Source organism: Teleopsis dalmanni, chromosome 1, assembly GCF_002237135.1.
Source record: "Teleopsis dalmanni isolate 2A chromosome 1, ASM223713v2, whole genome shotgun sequence".
Lineage (NCBI taxonomy): Eukaryota > Metazoa > Arthropoda > Insecta > Diptera > Diopsidae > Teleopsis > Teleopsis dalmanni.
This window is the reverse complement of record NC_051846.1, coordinates 91,869,203-91,889,769: the sequence shown is the minus strand read 5'-3', so window position 1 is coordinate 91,889,769 and position 20,567 is coordinate 91,869,203. Positions and strand designations below refer to the sequence as shown.

General features: G+C 33.5%; 2 protein-coding genes across 2 annotated transcripts; both read left to right on the top strand.

The window, feature by feature from the left end:
* The first annotated feature begins 3,373 nt into the window (after window positions 1-3,373).
* On the top strand, window positions 3,374-5,027 carry LOC119687683. The gene is made up of 3 exons (XM_038102094.1): window positions 3,374-3,847; window positions 3,894-4,640; window positions 4,707-5,027. The coding sequence occupies exons 1-3, from the start codon at window positions 3,374-3,376 to the stop codon at window positions 5,025-5,027; spliced, it is 1,542 nt and encodes a 513-aa protein (XP_037958022.1).
* Window positions 5,028-15,513: 10,486 nt separating this feature from the next.
* Window positions 15,514-19,646, top strand: LOC119687677. The gene has a single exon (XM_038102090.1). The coding sequence runs from the start codon at window positions 15,765-15,767 to the stop codon at window positions 19,644-19,646; it is 3,882 nt and encodes a 1,293-aa protein (XP_037958018.1). The 5' UTR covers window positions 15,514-15,764.
* The last annotated feature ends 921 nt before the right edge of the window (window positions 19,647-20,567 follow it).

Below are 20,567 nucleotides of genomic sequence, written 5' to 3'. Positions count from 1 at the left end.
AAGTCAAATCATACTTTTAAGGGTAAAAAAATACTCTTTCAAAAATTCATGCGGCATTTTATAAATTTCAGTAGTATAAATAGTCTGATAAAATATCTCAAAGAGACAATAAATCCTGATACAACTAATGCGATTCATTGCAGTTTAGAAACATTAGCAGAAATACAGCATCCAATTAAAAAAGCTTTTCCTGCAGTGAAATTTATTCACTCAAAAAAAATGGTTATCGATGTGATAAACAAAGATGATCAATGTGAAATTACTAACACTGAACATAATCGAGCACACAGATCTTTACGAGAAAACTACCTCCAAATTTCCCAGGAATATTACATTCCAGAAATCAAAAAAATGATTCAGACAATAATAAGTAACTGTAAAATATGCAAAGAAAATAAATACCAAAGAAAACCTCCACACCCTAAAATAGGTAGCACACCCATACCAAACTTACCAGGCGAAATTTCACACATTGACATTTTGATCACTAATAAACAATATTTCCTCACGTGCATTGATAAATTTTCGAAATTCGCTGTTAAAATTTCAACAGCATCTCGATCTTCTCCAGATGTTAAACTTGCGCTCATACAAGTACTCTCTATATTTAAAAACACTAAAATACTCGTGTCTGACAACGAAAGTGCCCTACGGTCGAACACTATTACGACATTTTTAAGGGATCATTTTTCAATTGAACAATTTTTTGTTCCTGCCAACCATAGCGAAAGTAATGGTCAAGTGAAAAAATTTCATTCAACCCTTTTTGAAATAGCACGATATGTAATGGCACAGCAAAATATAACCAGTATAAAAGAAGTAATTTTGATATCAAACTTTAAATACAATAATAGTATCCATTCCGTAACAGGTAAAAAACATATAGACCTGCTATATGCTTCCTCACTAGTAGTGATTAAAGACAATATAGAAAAACTAAAAGAAGCTCAAAGCAAATCGCTAGAACGTTTTAACAGAAAAGCTTTAACTAAAATCTATCACCCTGGCGAAATTGTCTTTGTTAAACGCAATAAGCGAATAGGAAATAAGTTTAGTAAAATTTTTATACAGGCCACAATAGAAAGAGATTCTGGCACTACAGTACAAATTAATGGCAAAACTATTCATAAAAGTAATCTAAGATAAACACTCTATTACAGGACAGAATCGATGAATTGACTAGTATAATTAACACCATGCAGCATAATACTAACAGTAACGCTATTCATAAAGAAATCGTTTAATTTTCGAAGATATTACAGACATTGAGAACGTACAAATAAGTATAAACAATATTTTAAGTTTGGCTAAAAACAACATATTATAGAATGTTATTATAATTCTGTTATGTTAAAATTATTTTAAATTATGTTATGTTAAAATTATTTTAAATTATGTTATATTAAAATTTTCTTCCGTTGCTTACAATAAGTCTATTATAAAGTTAGAAATAAACGATTTACCAGTCTGCAGAAAAAAATTAAAACCTGTCCAGAAATGTATTGAAAATGTCGCTACCAACATCTGTTAACCAATAATTTCTTAGCGTCCCTTACAACTGTTAAATTACAATACAGGAAACTGCTATAAAAGAAATTAAAAATTGAAACGAGGACGTTTCTAATTAAGTATGGGAGGAGTTAACAGCGGATTTACTGGTGTCAGCGAATAATATATTTTTTAATAAATATTATCATATTTATTTTAATATATTATTTAACATACTTATATCAATTGTAAAATATTAATAATAAAGAATTCGTATGTAACCAATTTCCAGACACTACGTCAGCATAAGATCATATTTCTTTTTGCATTTCTATTCCTATGCTGAAGTACGTGTCGAACAGCAAAATCAATAAATGCATTTTCAGTTTTAGAAAAGCGCTTCATAGGAAGCTAACGTGTTTTATTTAATTTTGTGAGTAAAGTCTTCATAGAAGATAGAAAAATTAAATAAAATAACAATTGTGCCAAGACAATTGTTAACTTATATTTGTTAACATATTATATTTGTATAATAACATGTATATTATATACATGTTATATTTGTTAAATTTAAAGAAAATAAATAATTTAAATAAAATAATTGTGAAACTAAACTCAAGTGCGAAGTGTTTCTATAATAACTAAGGACATTTTAAAATAGTTATAAACATTTATGTTAAGAAAATTGGTAGTTTTGATTAAACAAAAATAAAAAGAAAACTCTATACAAAGAAAGAAACTTGAAATTAGAATAAAAGAATATCTACAGAGAAACAAATCAATGACTTTTCTTTTCTTGAAACATGAAAAATAGTAAAGTTTACTTAAATGAATAACCAAATAAATTATATAACTATCTAACTCGACAAACAAAAATTACAACTAAGAAAAAAAAAAGACATATACGATTAGAGTTAGTAAAAAGAAACAACTAACTGAAGTTAAATAAAAGATACAAAAGACATATACGATTATAGTTAGTAAAAAGATACAACTAACTGAAGTTAAATAAAAGATACAACATTTAGTCCAGATTTTGAAATAAAGGATACAACATTTGGCGCAGTCACGTCTTACATCACAGAAAACCACAACACATGCGTTGAAGAAGTGTGCAAGGTTTAGAACACTAAAAACAGACGCGAGGTGGGACGTAGTGCGTGAAATGAGACTATGTGGAAGATGTCTACTGCAGCATTATTTTCGAACGTGCAAGACCCGAGAGTGCGGTATACACAATTGCAACATGAAACATCACCCATTGCTACATAAACAAATAAGTTCAACTGCAAGTGGGGCAAATGAAACGTTAGCGGTTCATTATCAACTAACTTCACAAGCGCTGTACAGAATCAATAAAAAATAAGTCGAGATGGTGAATACTTTGTAGCAAGATTGCTTTGGAAATCAAATAATATTACTATGCCAGATAATTACTTAATGGCGCTGCGCAGACTTCAGTGCTTTGAGCGCAAGCTGCAATCCAATGTAACGTTGCAAAGCTGGGTGTGTGATCACATCGACGACATGAAGTCGAAAGGTTATATACGCCAGCTGAAACCTAACGAAGCCGAGGGGTATTATCCACGTAAGTGGTACTTACCTATGTTTACAGTCAGTAATCCGAATAAACAACAAAAGCGAAGACTAGTGTGGGTTGCAGCTGCACAATATGACGGAGTCTCGTTAAACGCTTGTTTGGAGAAAGGTCACTTCGTTGGAAGATGTTCTTGTTAATTTCAGAATCGGAAAAATTGGTATAAGTGGCGACATAAAAGAAATGTTTCATCGAGTACTCGTGAAAGAAGAAGATCAACATTCACAACGCTTCCTGTGAAGAAATTGTGACGATAGCAGACCCCCAGACGTTTATTTGCTACTAGTTATGAGTTTTGGGGCAACATGTTCACCATCGTTGGCACAACTGGTAAAAAGCAATGCACGCGAATACGAAACCGAGTTTCCGCGAACAGTGAAATGTATATTACAAAGGCATTATGTAGATGACATGCTGGATAGCGTCGACACAGTGGAGGAAGCGATTAATCTAGTCAATGAGGTTAGAAATATTCATAAAAAAGCAAATTTCCATATTCGCAATTGGGTTTCAAATTCTAACGCGGTGCTGAAAGCTATAGGTAACCAAGGCCAGGAATTTCAATTTTGCTCGGTCGGAAGGCGTATAGACCATACATTTGAGGTAGAGAAGGTATTGGGAATCCATTGGCAAACCGACACTGATATGCTCACATTTGATCTGAAGTTTACCAAAGCCACTGAGGATGTTTTAAGTGGATATAGATTACCTACGAAGAGAGAGTTGCTACGATTGATGATGTCAATATTCGACCCTTCAGGGGTGCTTACCTTTTACATTATTAGCGTAAAAATTTTGTTTCAAAAAGTTTGGCAAAGTGGAGTTAGCTGGGATGACTATTCCTAATGAGCTAGTCGATGAGTGGAACAAATGGCTGTCGCTGCTTGGCGGTGAGAAAAATGTGAAAATACCGAGATGTTACTTCACTACGGTTAATAAGGATTCAGACTTCATTGAATTGCATGTCTTTGTGGACGCAAGTGAGGTTGCATATGCAGCGGTGGTGTACCTAAGAGCGAAGAGTCGCAATAACATAGATGTTTCCTTGATATGTTCTAAAGCAAAAGTTGCACCATTACGACCAATATCAATTCCAAGACTGGAACTACTCGCGGCGGAATTGGGAGCACACTTAGGAAACAACATTAAAAGGTCAATAGACTTGAAAGTGACCAGTATAACGTATTGGAGCGATTCAAAGGCTTTTCTATCGTGGATAAAATCTGACCCACGAGATTACAAACAATTTGTAATGTTCCGCATAGCAGAAATCCAGGAGTTGTCCGAGGCGGAACAATGGCGGTACATTCCTACTAAATTAAATGTTGCGGACTTGGCTACAAAACAAACTAGTAATCCAGACTTTACTTGGAAAAACCCTTGGTATAAGGGACCGAAGTTCCTGTATGAAGCAGAAACCTGTTGGCCAAATAATGTTGGCGTACAGAAATATAACGAAGATTCTGAAATCAGAAAGCAACGATTGTTGGTGGCTCATGTAGCAGAGGAGGAACCTCTCATAGATGTCTACCGATTTTCAAAGTGGGAACGTTTAGTTCGATGCATGGCCTATGTGAAAAGATTTATGTTTTTACTATCAACTAATGAAATGAAAAAGAAGAAATCTGTAAACCAATGCTTGTCAGTCGAGGAACTGAAATGGAGTGAAAATTTCTTGTACCAGACAACCCAGTTACAGGATTACAAGAAAGAAATGACCGCATTAAGTAGAGACGCTAATATTACTCTTTCTAAAAGTAGCCTTTTGCGAAAACTTTCACCATACATAGATGCACAGAATGTTTTAAGAATGAAAGGTAGATTAGATAAAGCCGATGCTTTATCAGCGATGCATGCTGATTCAACCAAATTCCCAATTATACTATCAAGGAAAAACTACATAACTAAGTTGACTGGTATCATCGAAAATGGAAACATCTAAATCATGAAACGGTGGTTAACGAAATCTTTCAGAAATACCACAATCTGGGACTGCGTAGACTGTTAAAGCAGGTAAGAAATAATTGCCAACATTGCAAGGTTTGTGATGCGAGTCCAAAGCCGCCGGAGATGAGTGTGTTACCAGAAGCACGACTATCAGCATACTCCCGACCATTCTCACATGTTGGAATAGATTATTTTGGCCCGTATACTGTAACAGTAGGAAGACGCTCAGAGAAGCGCTATGGCGTCGTTTTTACATGCCTTACGTGTCGAGCAGTGTATTTGGAGATAGCTTATAGCCTGTCAGCCAGCTCGTGTTGTATAGTGATACGAAATTTCATAGCCCGAAAAGGAGTGCCGAATGTCATCTATAGTGACAATGGAACCAACTTCACAGCAGCTGAAAAGGAGTTACGAGAATCAATAGAGAACGTGGGCTTCAATGAATTGCAGGCTGAATTTACAAGTCCGGAAACACAATGGGTTTTTCTTCCACCAGCTGCGCCGCACATGGGTGGAGCGTGGGACCGCATGGTGCGATCCATAAAAACAGTGTTAGGAGCAATAATAAGCCCCCAAGCAAAAATTAATGATGAAAAGATGCATAACCTGTTCTGCGAGGTAGAATCAATCGTAAACAGCAGACCGCTTACTTAGTTGTCGATTGAAACAGCAAGCGAAGAAGCATTAACTCCGAATCATTTCTTGTTGGGGTCATCTTCCGGGAACAAGCCGCCGGGGAAGTTTGATACTAACGACGAGCACGTGAAATCCTCCTGGAGCCATTCGCAATACCTTGCCGATCGGTTCTGGAAAAAATGGATACAAAAGGTGCTTCCAACGATGACAAGACGGACGAAATGGTTTGGTAAGATAAAACCCATCGAAGCAGGTGATGTCGTCATTATTGTTGACCCAAATTTTCCTCGCTACACATGGCCGAAAGGAATTGTAATTAGTGCCATTAAAGCACGGGACGGGTAGGCAAGGAGCGCCATAGTGCAGACTACTCGAGGGCAATATCATAGACCTGCAGCAAAATTAGCCGTATTAGATGTTCGTGGAGCGGCAGTTTAGAGTAAGTCGTATTCTTATTAAAGAGATACTGGGGGAGAATGTTAGAACTCCACTCCATACCCAAAGGTTAATGTTTGTAAAATGTTTGTAAACTTGCTTTGGTCGTTGCAACCGTGCAGCTATAATTAGAAAATGCAACCCAGTGCACACATGAACTATCAGTTCATGTGTCAGCTAATTGTCATTTACGCTTGGCTTTGGTTTTTAGTTCCGGAACGCGCAGGGCGGTTGTTACGACCAAAAGTAAGTAAAAAATAGTTAATTTTAAGTACTAGAAATAAATAAGTTTTGTTTTAAGATTTTAAAGCACACACACACAACTACATTATGCTGTTAAAATTGGTCAACAACACCATATATATTAAGAATAATCGAACCCCATATACATGTGGGATAAGAATATCTAAAATGCAACTCTGCCCCTACTTTTGAGTTAACAGCTGACTTTTATTAAATGAGTAGTTGCGTGAGAAACTTGCAAACAAAAAGACGTATTTGTTTTTACGACGAAACGACGAAGAAAAGAAGTGTACAACGCGAAATTATTTCAACAACTTTTATTAATTTATACGATGCGAAATTATCTCAATAACTTTTATTAATAAACACATGCTTTTAGTGTAATATATTTAAATTATAATAATAAAACAATAATATTACCACATACATATAAAGATGAAATTTAGAAACAAGTCCAAAAATTAGTAGATGACGGCTTAGTGGAACCATCCCAGTCAGAATACATTAGCCCACTTTTACTAGTGAAGAAAAATGCATTACGTAATTTAAACGAAAAAAAAGGCGAATAGTAGTAGACTACTGTCAAATAAATAAAAAATTCCTTCAGAAAAATTTCCACAAAAGGTGGCCACTTATGCGAAAGTGATTTGGTTATGGCCTAGGCAAGCAATAAATGAACTAAGAACAAAAGTATATATTTTGGGTGTTGTCTTTAAATTGGAAACGTGCACACAACACTAGCCACAACGTACTTGACTGAGCCAGGCTAAAACAAGGTGAAGACAGTGACGGAATTTCAGTATATATCTACCGTTTTAAATAAATCAATAAAGGTGACGACCCCTAACAACATCTGTTTTAATTTACCAACGGTAGGACCACGACAGCTTGCTTGCATTGATAAATCTAAAATTTTCACTAAAAATGCGATTCATATCATAAGTGCAACAGCAGCTGCATTAGGTAATCGCGTAGAAGATCTTGTTCTCAATCGTACAACTGTTTACCTGATGAGAAAAGAAAACTGCAGAACAGCGCGTGATATTTTAAAGAATTTCGATATAAATTAATTGAAGTTTTTACTTTTTAAGTTATATTTAAGATGTTTGATTGCAGCTCCCTTAGCTTTTGTATTTCATTGGGACGGAAAACTTCTACCAGAAATTAAGGGTAAAGAAAAGATTAATCGACTAGCTCTTGTCATTACAGGAGAAAAAAACCGAAAAAATACTTGGTATTTCAAAACCAATAATAGCACTGGTAACAAAATCGCACATTCAATTAATCAATTTTTAATTACTTGGGAATTAAGCAACTTAGTTGAATTCATTTGCTCTGATACAACAAGTTCTAATACTGATATTCACAATAGTGCCGCTTTTTTTTCGAGCAGATATTGGGACGTGAATTACTTATTTTGCTATGTCGCCATCATGTTAGCGAAATATTTCTGAAAGCAGTTTTTGAATTGAATTTTGGCAGGTCATCGGCTCCAGAAATTTCAATTTTTGAGCGTTTTGTTAGGACATGGAGAGATATTGATACTAGGAACTTCAAAAGTGGAATTCAAGATGAAATTTTGCAAAACGTGATAAGCATGAGTGACATCGAAATGCATAAGTTTTGCATTTCAAACTTGAAATCTCACAAACATCGACGAAACTATAAAGAATTCTTACTGCTTTTTCTACTTTTCATTGGTGGAAATGATCCAAATTTCAAATACTTTAGCGTTTCCGGATGGTAAAATTTATGGTAAAAGGAATTTGTGTCTATAAAAACTCTAGAAGTTTTTGAAATTCAAAAAAATGAAGGAAGCGAACAAGGAACTTTTTAGACGTGTCGAAGAAAAGTTGTTAATTAGAAGTTGTTTCGTTACCTTCCTAATTTATACGCAAATGTTTAATAAGTGTTAATAATTAATTATTATAAACGATTGTAAATAATAATGAAGAGTCAATAAAGTACATTTGTATTAATATAAAGTAACACGCCACAAATGTTTCTATTTTGAGATGAATTGAAACTGATGTCAAAAGAAAAAAAAACCTCTTAATTACATACAGTATTTGTTTGCCAGCAAGAAATTGAAGTGCTACGTAGGAATTTACAACTAATTAATGATGCAATCAAGTATTTTGATAAACGAATTTCAGCGGTTTTAATAGAAAAACTTAAAAATCATTGTGGTGCTTATCAGAAGAAGCGGTCGACTTAGCATTTTTCCACTCTGAAGTTCCACTTGGCTCATATTGAAAAGCTGCTCACAAGCGTGGACCTTCAATTTGCTCATATTGAAGAGCTGCTCATGAGGTCTCACGAGCCGATAGCTCAACTGTTCAATATAAAGCGATTTATTTTTGATTAGTTTATTTGCTTTATTTATTTTTATATGCGTTACTTGCTATGTGAATTGCTATGAGCACTGGATTTAGTTGCTCAGTGGTTTTTTTATTTGATAGAATCAACATAAGTGCTGGATTGAAGTGCTCAGTATTTGCGAACAGTAGATTCCATTTGATCATATATTTGATCAAACATTTTTGGTGACCCCGTGAAAAGAACAGCAGCACTGAACTGGCCTGACGCAGCAGCGATCAGCAGTCAACATAACAGGCAATAATCAGCAAGATTTGAAGTACATTTTGAAGTACAGTTGAAGTACATTTAGCAACGATTCAATATTAAACATTTTTGACTCAAGTTAAACGATGGCAACACTTAATGAAACCCTAGACACACAGAGACGGAGGAAGAAATTTAGCGAATCGTTAGGAATTTCAAGAAAGATTCGGCTTAACATAAACAATCAGTCGCATACTACAATGAAAGGTTACGACGGCTTATTGTTGCTTGGAATCGATTTGAACACAATGAAAGAACGTTAAGAACTCTCATCGAACAACCAACAGATGATGAGTATTTCAAATCTGGTTACTATGATAAAATAAAAGAAGTAACAAATGAATATATTGAAATATTCAAGATAGAAGCCCTTCGAATCAGAGCAACAGATGAAGGTGCCAGCAACCAAATGGCGTCGCAGCCGCAACTTGTGGGTATGACTAATGGTTTAATAAGGAAAATATCTGCTTCAATGGCAAGTCTAAAAAGATTAGCAGAGAGCTTGTCGGAGAGCCAAGGCATACAGCCGATGCAATATTACGAAGTTAAATCAAATACGATCATGGAACAATGAAACCAACTGGAATGTTTGCATGATGAACCGTGTGAAAACTTGCAAAATCCACTGGCGTCAGGATTTAGTCACGAGAAATATCACCAAATTGAAGAACCAAAATTTGCTCCAGGTACTAATAAAAAAAACTTGATCTGACGATGCTCATTAGGTATGAGCAATCACTGTCAAAACCAAAAGAAATACAAAATATACAGAATTTTTCAGCCTTCTTAGAGCTACAATTTCAACTGATGGAAGTCGTAGAACAAAAAGATAGGTGACCATAAAAACTAAATCAGACCGAAATAAATCAATTTCGTCGGCTGTAACAGTTCCCAAAGGGAACAACAATTGTAAACTGTGCAATGTAGACAGGCGCCCACTTTACCATTGCCGAAAATTACTGCAATTTTCGCCACCTCAACGATTGGATTGGGTAAAAAACCAACAGCTCTGTTTCAACTATATCAAAAGTGATCATGTGGTGAACAAATGTTTATCGAGATGTTGTGCCAAGTGTAATAAAAAGCATAACACGGTGCTACATTTGGAAGTCAACAATCAAGCAAAACAAATCATTCAACCTATATCAAGTGTGTAAGTTAACACATATAAAGTTGATACAATTAATGCATGTGCAGACGATGGAATGCATAGCAAAATGATTTTCCCATCGCGTAAGCCTACCCTTGCACGAGCGTCCACAAAAAGCTGACGCTTTAAATTAATGCACTTGTCTGGTGCAATATTAAAATATTGTTAAAAGTTATAATTCAGTTTTAATAAAGAACTCAAGAAATAAAGATTCACATTCGTGTTTCTTTTTTTTGGTACTCTGAACAAAAGATACCATAACTTGTACAATTACCACAGCGGTAACTGCGGTATTATAGCAGTTTTCCTGCCAACTGCAAGAGTCAAAATAACTGCAGCTAATGGAAATAAAAGAAGTTTTAGCATTATTAGGCTCTGGTTCGCATGTAAACATAGTCTCTGAGCGTCTTGTCAAACGGCTCAATATATTAAAAACAAGAAAAAGAAAAATCCAACTACAATATATCCACATGGAAAGTCCCGAACAGAATTCAGTTAGCAGATCTAAGATACAAGGTACAAATTAATTCATACAGAAAAGTTAGCAATCGATTTATTAAATAAGGATGACCAACTGGAAGCGGTGGCCACAGAGCACAAACGTGCACATCATTTTTTGCAAGAAAATTTTCAACAAATTGTAGCAGAATACTACTTCCCCAATATGAGGAAAATCATAAAATCAGTAATTGAAAACTGTAAAGTTTGTTAAGAAAATAAATATCAAAGAAAACCACCTAAATCAGAAATAGGTAAATTATCTATCCTGAATTTATCAGGTGAAATCCTTCATCTGGATATTATAATAACGGAGAAAAAGCTTTCTTTAACAACCATTGATAAATTTTCTAAGTTTGCTATAGTCAAACCTATCACATCTAGAACAACGATTTATATAAAAAATGCCTTGTTGGAAATTTTAGCAATATTTCCAAATACAAACACAATAGTTACAAACAACGAAAAAAGCTAATGTGATAAAATCTCTGTTAATAGACAACTATTCACTAGAACAATTTTTCATACCAAGCCTCCATAATGAAAGTAATGGGCAAGTCGAAGGATTTCATTCGACACTATTAGAAATAGCTTGATGTGTTAAAGCACAACAGAATATTGTCGAAGTTATGGACCTAATGCAATTAGCTACTTATAAATATAATAAAAATATTCACTCAGTTACAGGAGCAAAACCGGTCGACGTTCTTCACAATTTTCCACCTGAAAAGTTGCAAGAAATAAGGATTAATCTTGTTGTGTATAGCGCAACCAATGTAAACAAAAACAAACAATAAATTATTTTATGAATTTTTGAAAGTGCTTATGCACAAATTATTTTATATTAACTAATGTAATATGTAATGCGATCGCACACGGAAGAACCACCGCAATGCAAGTAGAATATTTGGTCATAGCAAGTATACAATTCCTATTTGACACTTTTCTTTTCTGTGCTACTATTCTGCACATGTCGATATGACACACTTGAATATGTCATAATATTTTCTAAGCATTGACGTGGGTCAACCTTTTGAATGCCGCAGCAATTAGGTATTATTATTAGGAAAAATATTTGTAAATTATAGTTAAATATTTTGTATAAATAGTTTGGAAAATTGTTAATAAAATTCAGATTTGAAATTGAGCTCAAGTAGCTTACACAAAATCTCATTTTTCATTTTTGTCTCGGCATTCTCGGATGCCTACTAATGAGCAGATTTCTTCCTGCTAATTCTAATAAGAAGAAATTTAATAACTTCGTAAAGAATTGTGATCCTGAAGCAATCCAGGAATTAAATTTTAAATAATTTGAATAAAGTATTAGTGTTGCTGTTAAGCTAGACTTACTTTGTATAGGGACAAAGAAGCTTTATTAAATTTTTAGAAGGGTTTTCGAATAACAAAGAAAGAAATAAAGGACAAACACAAAAATTTATTTTTTAATTTTATTGAAATTTGGCTGACCATACAACGCAGTTTCGAGTATTGCCAAGTACTCTTCATCAGTGGTCTTTGGGAATAATCGATAGCATTGAAAGTTTGTGCAGCCTTGGCTTCTTGTGGATAAACACGATTAGTCATCGCTTCTAATTTGACAGGCACGAGTTCTAAGCCTGGCACTTGCAGTCCAAACAAATTATATACGGACTATAAACTAATTAAATAAAATTCGATTATTCCCAAAGACCACTGATGAAGAGTACTTGGGAATACTCGAAACAGCGTTGTATGGTCAGCCAAATTTCAATAAAATTAAAAAATAAATTTTTGTGTTTGTCCTTTATTTCTTTCTTTGTTATTCGAAAACCCTTCTAAAAATTTTAAATAATATAATAAAAGAAAAAAACATTTTTTTTATTATATTATCATTATATGGCAATCCTGCTATACAATTTAATAATGTATAATATAATATTTATATCATTATAATCTTATTAAAACACAAGAAAAATCTCTTAATAGAGTTAACGCAAACAGATTAACCAAAAAATATGAAACAGGTGAAAAAGTCTATTTGAGACGCAATAAAAGGATTTATTAAATTTATTTAAATTTAATCAAATTTTCACAGAAAAAATAGTGGAACAAGACCTATATACAACCGTGCAAATAGAAGGACGCAAAATCCATAAAAGTAATTTACGTTAATATAATAAAGATCAGATTTGGGTAATTTTTCCTAAATTTATTAATAAAAAAAAAATATATAATTAAGTTATTATTTTTTTTTTGTTGTATATGAAAATATATGAAAAAAATATAAAAATTGCTAACATTTGCACATAACACATCGTTAAAGAGAAAAAGATCATTTCAATTCTTTTTCAGTCTTTAACTTGTACTCATAGTGATCAGACTTGTTTTTTATGTGCTCTTTCTTCTTTACGATTTTTTTTTCTTATATTTTTTCTTATTTATTACATTTTTTTCTTTCAACTCGCGCTTAAGCTTTTTATACTTTACACGTATTATTACATATCTGTATTAAATTGGTAGTTGCATAAATAAGACGTAGTGCGTTTTACAAACATGACCCCTGGTCCTCCCCACATAGAGGGAAGTAGATCTGCACTCTTGGCAGATGGTCCACAATCGAAGAAAAATCGACCGAATGCTAAAACAGTTACAGACTTTTCCGGGCTTTCAACAATTCAACTACCTAATCCAAAATATGTTGTTGTTGCCTCTACCAACGATCTAAAACCTTTGTCTGAGTTCTCTTGTTTTGCAGTGCAAAAAGCTCTACACATTATATCGATTTCTGAACTAAGAGATGGTAACCTGTTGTTGCTAGTCATAGATATGGCTACTGCTCAAAAGTTTATATCAGCTAAATATCTCTTAATGATTTGTCTAATCAAATGTTTTCTTCATAAGCAATTGAACACAACAACAGGAACTGTATACGCACTTGTTGGGCGTACAAGTTCCTTAAAATGATCGAAGGCCAGTCCCATCCAAGCGGAGTGGTTTTGCTACCTTTTAACACATTTAATTTGCCCGAAAAAATTGAAATCTCTTGGAGTTCCGTTGATGTGCGTTAGTATGTACCAAACCCAATGCGCTGCAAATCGTGTCAGGTTCTTGGTCATACTGCCAAAAGATGCCGAAACGCTCCAGGTTGTGGAAATTGTGGTTTGCCTCCTCATGCCCCTTTTGACTGTTCGCGTACATATTGTGCTAATTGTTCAGAACAGCAGCCAGCTTCTTCTAAAGAGTGCACAAAATTTATTCAACAAAAAGAGATATTAAAAATCAAAACAAAAAATAAATGTACAGTGCGGGAAGCAGAAAAACTATATAAGGCACTACCTTCAGTCGACATATCCAGCAACAGTTTCTCTTCAGTGGTTTCATATGGCATCAATAAGACACCGCAACCTACTAACCTTTCAAATAATACAATTACTGCAACTCTCTTTACAAGCTATCCAGTTAAAGCATCAACTTCAAAAGTGCAATGAAAAGACACCATAAATAGCAATAACAAAAATATAAACTCATTCTCTGATTCGAGCTTACGTTCTACAAGTACACCATCTTCCATCAATTCTTCCAGTAAAAGCAGAATTAATAATAACAACAATGAAGAAAAAAACCAAAGTTGGAACCGGTTTTCGTTCAACTATTGGTACCCATAAACTTGTAGTCTTAGAAGAAACTAACTCTTTAACACTCGATCTTAAACATTTAAGAGAGGGTAGAAAACACATAAATTTGTTTCACCCTACATATATATTTTTTTCTTTCCATTATTATTTGAAAGTTTCAGCTAGGTCAACAGCAACATAAGTGACGTCATTTCTGCGGCTGTAAGGTAAGCGACTAAAGCTAATAAACTTGCAAGAGAAAATGTTATCTAATTAAATTTATATGTTTCCTCATTTTTTATTTTTTTTCCATCGGTATTGTTCTCTTTTATTTTTATTTTGCTGGTTTAACAGGCATTTTGCCTTTGTAATTTGCTTTCTTTTCGTCTACTTAATTTTTTGGTTCACATTACTTACATTTTTTTTATTTTCATTATTATTTTTTTTTATTGTTAATCTCGAGTTTTTTAGTTATTATTATAGACTTGAGATTTGTAAAAACATGACTTTTGTTAAATATAACAAAATATAATATAAAAAAAATATTGTAAATATTTTTATTATTTTTTTATACAGTATAAAATAAAAAAAAAAAACTTATTGAATTATTTATATAAAAAAAAAATAAATTGCGATTTTTTTTATTTATTTTCTAGTATAGAATAAAAATCTTATTTAATTATTTATATATAAAAAAAATATTGTAATTTTTTTTTATTTTTTTTGTTAATGATTATAACTATTAACAATAATAAGAAAAAAAATACAATCACCTTAATCTAAAAATACTTATAAGGAAACGTTATTATTGTAAATATTCACCTCATCTAGTAGTAAGTGAACACATGTAAATTTAGTCGTTAAGTACTTATTTAATAAAGATAATAAAGGTCAAAATGGTTACTGAAGGGATAATCACGGAGAGAGTCGTAAGTTCTGATTTAGCAAAACTGCTCGATCCATTTGGTTTATTAGCTCCAGTAATAGTGAAGGCGAAGATTTTCATACAACACATATGGCAGTTGAAATTATTTTGGGATGAACCACTTTCTACAGATCTTCATACAATATGGTCAACATTTAGAGGAAACGTAAGTACTCTTAAAAACCTTCAAATGACAAGACATATCTTCAGAGGCGAGGTTCTAAAATCTCGGTTAAAGGTAATATCTGGCACGTGGCTTTAGTGTGGATCCGAGAAGAAGATGAAATACCAAGGTGTCTACACTAAGAAGTAATTGGGTAACTAGGCAAAAGAAACAAAATACTGGTAAGCTTGTATATATATATATATATGTGGGACGCAGATCTGGCAACGCCAGCACACGAGCATAAGGAAGTAAAAAAGAAGAAACAAACGTAGAGTGGCAGTGCAGAAAGAAGACGTGTGAAGTAATGACGTGTGTGCGGAAGAACAAACAGTTTTTTTCATTTATATATATTTTTTTTGTAATTTAATTAATTAGTTTTGATTCTAATAAAAAGGAATCCTACAAATTGGGGGCTCAACAGGGATTTGAATTTCCGGCAATTGTGAAATTCAGTCTACACAATGACTTGCTTAAATGACTTCGTAAGCAGCAGCCTGCGCAGTAGCAGCAAAAACATAATAATAGCGTTGCATAAATTTATATACCAAGAAGAAGGTGATAGAAATAATCGAAAGAGATTGAGAGAATTTTCTGGATTCGATTACGACGAAAATGACAAGGCGTATGCAAGCAAATGCGAATATATTAAAAATAATTTGACTGAACGTGATTTGGTTTCAATTTGTATTGTACTAAATATAAGTTATTGTGTTAAAGATGTACAACTGCACATATTTCGAAATCTACGTAAAAATTTTTTGTTGGCCGAAAACGCAAACGACGATGAATGTAATGACGAAGAAGGAGATGAGAAAGTCGATGATGATGATGACGAAGAAGGAGATGAAGAAGTCGATGATGACGTTGACAGTAAACGCACTTTCAGAGGCAATGAACGCGAGTTTAAAAAATCTCGTGACGATAATGGCAATAAAATGTTTGAAGTGGATGATAATAATAAAGCAGCAGCGTACACACGTACAAAATTTTTACAAAGAGAAGCACCAAAATTTGCAATGAACTTTCGCGATATAGAGGACTCAATTAGACCATTTGATGGCACAAATATCATTTCGGTAGAAAGGTGGATTGAAGAATTCGAGGAACAAGCTGCACTGATGTGTTGGGATGGGTTTCAAAAACTAGTGTTTGCAAAAAAATCTCTTAGAGGCATTGCTAAACTTTTTATTTTGAGTGAAAGAGGTTTAAATTCGTGGTGTGCTTTAAAACACGCCCTGTTAAATGAGTTTCGAACAACAACAAATAGCGCACAATTGCATAAGCAACTTAGTGCTCGCAAAATAAAAAAAGATGAAAATGTGTTTGAATATTTTTATCAAATGAAAGATATCGCATCTCGCGGCAATATCGAAGACGAAGCGCTGATTCAGTATATAATAGATGGAATTAGAGACGGTTATGTAAATAAAATGATACTATATGGTGCAAAGAACCTTAATGAATTTAAAGACAAATTAAGATCATATGAAACAATGTGTGAAAAAAGTAAGCAAGTTAACGATTTTAAACAAAGCGAAAAGAAAAGTTTCTCAACAAATAAAACAGAAGTGAAATGCTACAATTGTGGTGAAAAGGGACATTTGTCCATGAATTGCAAAAATAAAAATCGAGGTACTAAATGCTTTAAGTGCAACCAGTACGGACATATTTCTAAAAACTGTGAACAAGCCGAAAACAAAATAAATACGCGCAGTTTACAGCAAAAAAACAATTTAACTACCAAATCCATTTTTATTGGCAATTTACAGTGCGCAGCCCTATTCGATACAGGCAGTAAATTTAATATAATTCGCGAAGACTTATACAACAAGTTGAATAAGCCTATCTTAGAAAAATGTAACGTATGTTTAATTGGTTTCGGTAGTGATCGCAATTCAAATAGGATTAAACCAATTGGACATTTTAAAAACTTAATTAAAATTGACGATAATGAGTTCATATTAGATTTTTATGTCGTTCCAATTCGGTGCATGGACTTACAAGTGATCATTGGCGAAGAACTATGCTTATACGCTGAAATTTTATTTAATCGTGATGGTATAAACGTTCGTAAAATCCTCGACGAAGACGATCCCATAGACGAAGAAGCTAAAATAATGAAAATTGACTTAGTAAATGACAACAAAACGATTGATATCGACAAAACCGCTAGTGAGAATGCGAGACGACAGGTACGTGAAATGATCATAAATTATCAGCCGAATCAATGTAAAACAACACAAGTGGCGATGTACATAGTGCTCAAAGACGAAACACCCATTTATTCCAGGCCGCGTAGATTACCGTTCACGGAGAGATGCAAGTTTCTAATGAGAAAAGTGGAATTTCTAGGGCACACAATACAAGATCAAAAAATATCACCGTCAGAAGTTAAGGTTGAAGCTCTACGCAAATACAAATTGCCGCAAACATTAAAACAATTGGAAAGTTTTCTTGGGTTGGCGAGTTATTTTAGAAAATTCATACCTAAATTCTCGCTAATTGCCAAGCCTTTAACAGATTTAAGGAAACAAAATGTGAAATTTGAAATAAAAGATGAACAGATTACTGCATTTAATACGTTGAAGACCATCTTAAGCGAAAAACCGGTACTAAACATTTTTAATCAAAAATCTGAAACGGAAGTGCATACAGATGCTTCGATAGAAGGATATGGAGCCGTTTTATTGCAAAAATCACCAGACGACGAACAATGGCATCCTGTGTATTATATGAGTAAAAAAACCACTGACGCACAAAGAAAATATACAAGTTACGAACTAGAAATATTGGCTGTTATTGAAGCTTTCAAAAAGTTTAGAGTATACATTCTGGGTATGCATTTTAAGCTCGTTACTGATTGTAACGCATTTGCGATGACATTGGGAAAGAAAGACTTGTGCACGAGAGTAGCCCGTTGGATATTGTTCTTAGAGGAGTACGATTACGAAGTTCAGCATCGTGTTGGTTCGCGAATGAAGCATGTTGATGCTTTAAGCCGCTACGCCGTTATGTGCATAGATGAAGATAATATTCTTTCTAAAATACGGAGAGCACAGATGCAAGACGAAAACCTGAAAACGATATCGGATATTCTACAAGAAAAATCTTCATACAACGATTATTTTAAGAAAGGAGAGTTGTTGTATAAGCTGAGAAATGACCAAGAACTTATTGTTGTACCTAAGAGTATGCAGCGTGAAATAATTAGACATGCACATGAAAAGGGACATTTTGCCGTAAAAAAAACAAGTGAACTACTCCGAAATGACTATTTTATACCTCAATTGGAAGAAAAAATACAAAAACACATTATGAATTGTATTCCATGTATCGTTGTGAATCGGAAGCAGGGTAAGCAAGAAGGCGAACTACACTCATTGATTAAAGAAAGTATACCATTACACACGTACCATGTTGATTTTTTGGGACCATTAGAATCAACGAACAAACAATATAAGCATATCTTTGTCGTTATTGACTCTTTTACTAAATTCTGTTGGATATATCCAACTCGAACCACATCAGCTAACGAGGCTATATCCCGATTGCGTACGCAAAGCATAGTTTTTGGTAATCCTAATCAAATAATATCAGACCGAGGTGCTGCTTTCTCTTCAGATGATTTTCGTAAGTATTGCGAGGGTGAAAGTATTAAACACATCAAAATTACTACGGGCTTAGCCAGGGCCAACGGACAAGTCGAAAGATTGAATAGCATAATTGCACCAGTTTTGGCAAAATTAAGCATGGCAGATCCAACTAAATGGTATAAAAATGTTGACAAAGTGCAGCAGATAATAAACTCCACGTATTGCAGAAGTACTGGAACGACGCCTTTTGAATTATTAATTGGTGCTAAAATGCAAACAAAGGAAGATATTCAGATCAAAAAAATTATCGAAGAGGAAATTACAACGATTTTTAATGAAGACCGAGAAGAAATGAGGCAACGCGCAAAGCAACAAATACTGAAAATCCAGTTAGAAAATAAGAATGCATATAACCAAAGACGCAGGCCAGCCGTAAAGTACAAAGTAGGCGACGTAGTCGCAATCAAAAGGACGCAGTTTTCGGGAGGACTGAAGCTAAAACCAAAATACTTAGGACCTTACGAGGTCGAGAGAGTTAAATCAGACGATACGTATGATGTTATAAAAATCGGAAAAAGCGAAGGGTCAAAGCGGACTAGCAGTTGCGCAGAGTATATGAAGCCTTGGGCAGTTGCTGACAATGACACTTCATTCGGGTCGAACGAATCGCAGGATGGCCGATTGTGGGACGCAGATCTGGCAACGCCAGCACACGAGCATAAGGAAGTAAAAAAGAAGAAACAAACGTAGAGTGGCAGTGCAGAAAGAAGACGTGTGAAGTAATGACGTGTGTGCGGAAGAACAAACAGTTTTTTTCATTTATATATATTTTTTTTGTAATTTAATTAATTAGTTTTGATTCTAATAAAAAGGAATCCTATATATATATATATAAGTATATATTTTTCTTTCTAAGAAACACTAAGTATGTTGTGTGTTATGCAGAGACGCATAGATATGAAATAAAACCTTGTGAAATTAAATAAACAACGTGTGCTGCAATAAATTCCGTGCGCTGGGGAATCATAGTGACAAATCCATATTCCTGCGCCGACAGTTTAATCCGCGTTAGTTGAAAATGCTGTGATAAGCTACGTATAAAATTATGCTCTATAAATATTGTATCCTGTAAACACTATTCATTTTATATAAACTTTGGAATAAACTTGAATAACATATATTGATCACTATAAACACTATTTATTTTATATCAATATTACTTCTGTATAATTTTAAATGTAATTAAATAAACCTGAACCACATATATGGATCATTGTAGACGCTATTTATTTTATCAAAAGTTGGAAATGTAATTAGTTAAACTTGAATAACATATATTGATCATTGTAAACACTATTTATTTTATATAAAAGTTGGAATGTAATTAGTTAAACTTGAATAGCATATATCGATCACTGTAAACGCTACTTATTTTATATAAATATTATTTCTATATAATTTGATATGTAATTAAATAAACTTGAATAATATATATTGATCACTATAAACACTATTTATTTTATATCAATATTACTTCTATATAATTAAAAATGTAGTTAAATAAACTTGAACCACATATATGGATCATTGTAAACGCGTTTATTTTATCTAGAATTGAGAATGTAATTAGTTAAACTTGAATAACATGCATTGATCATTGTAAACACTATT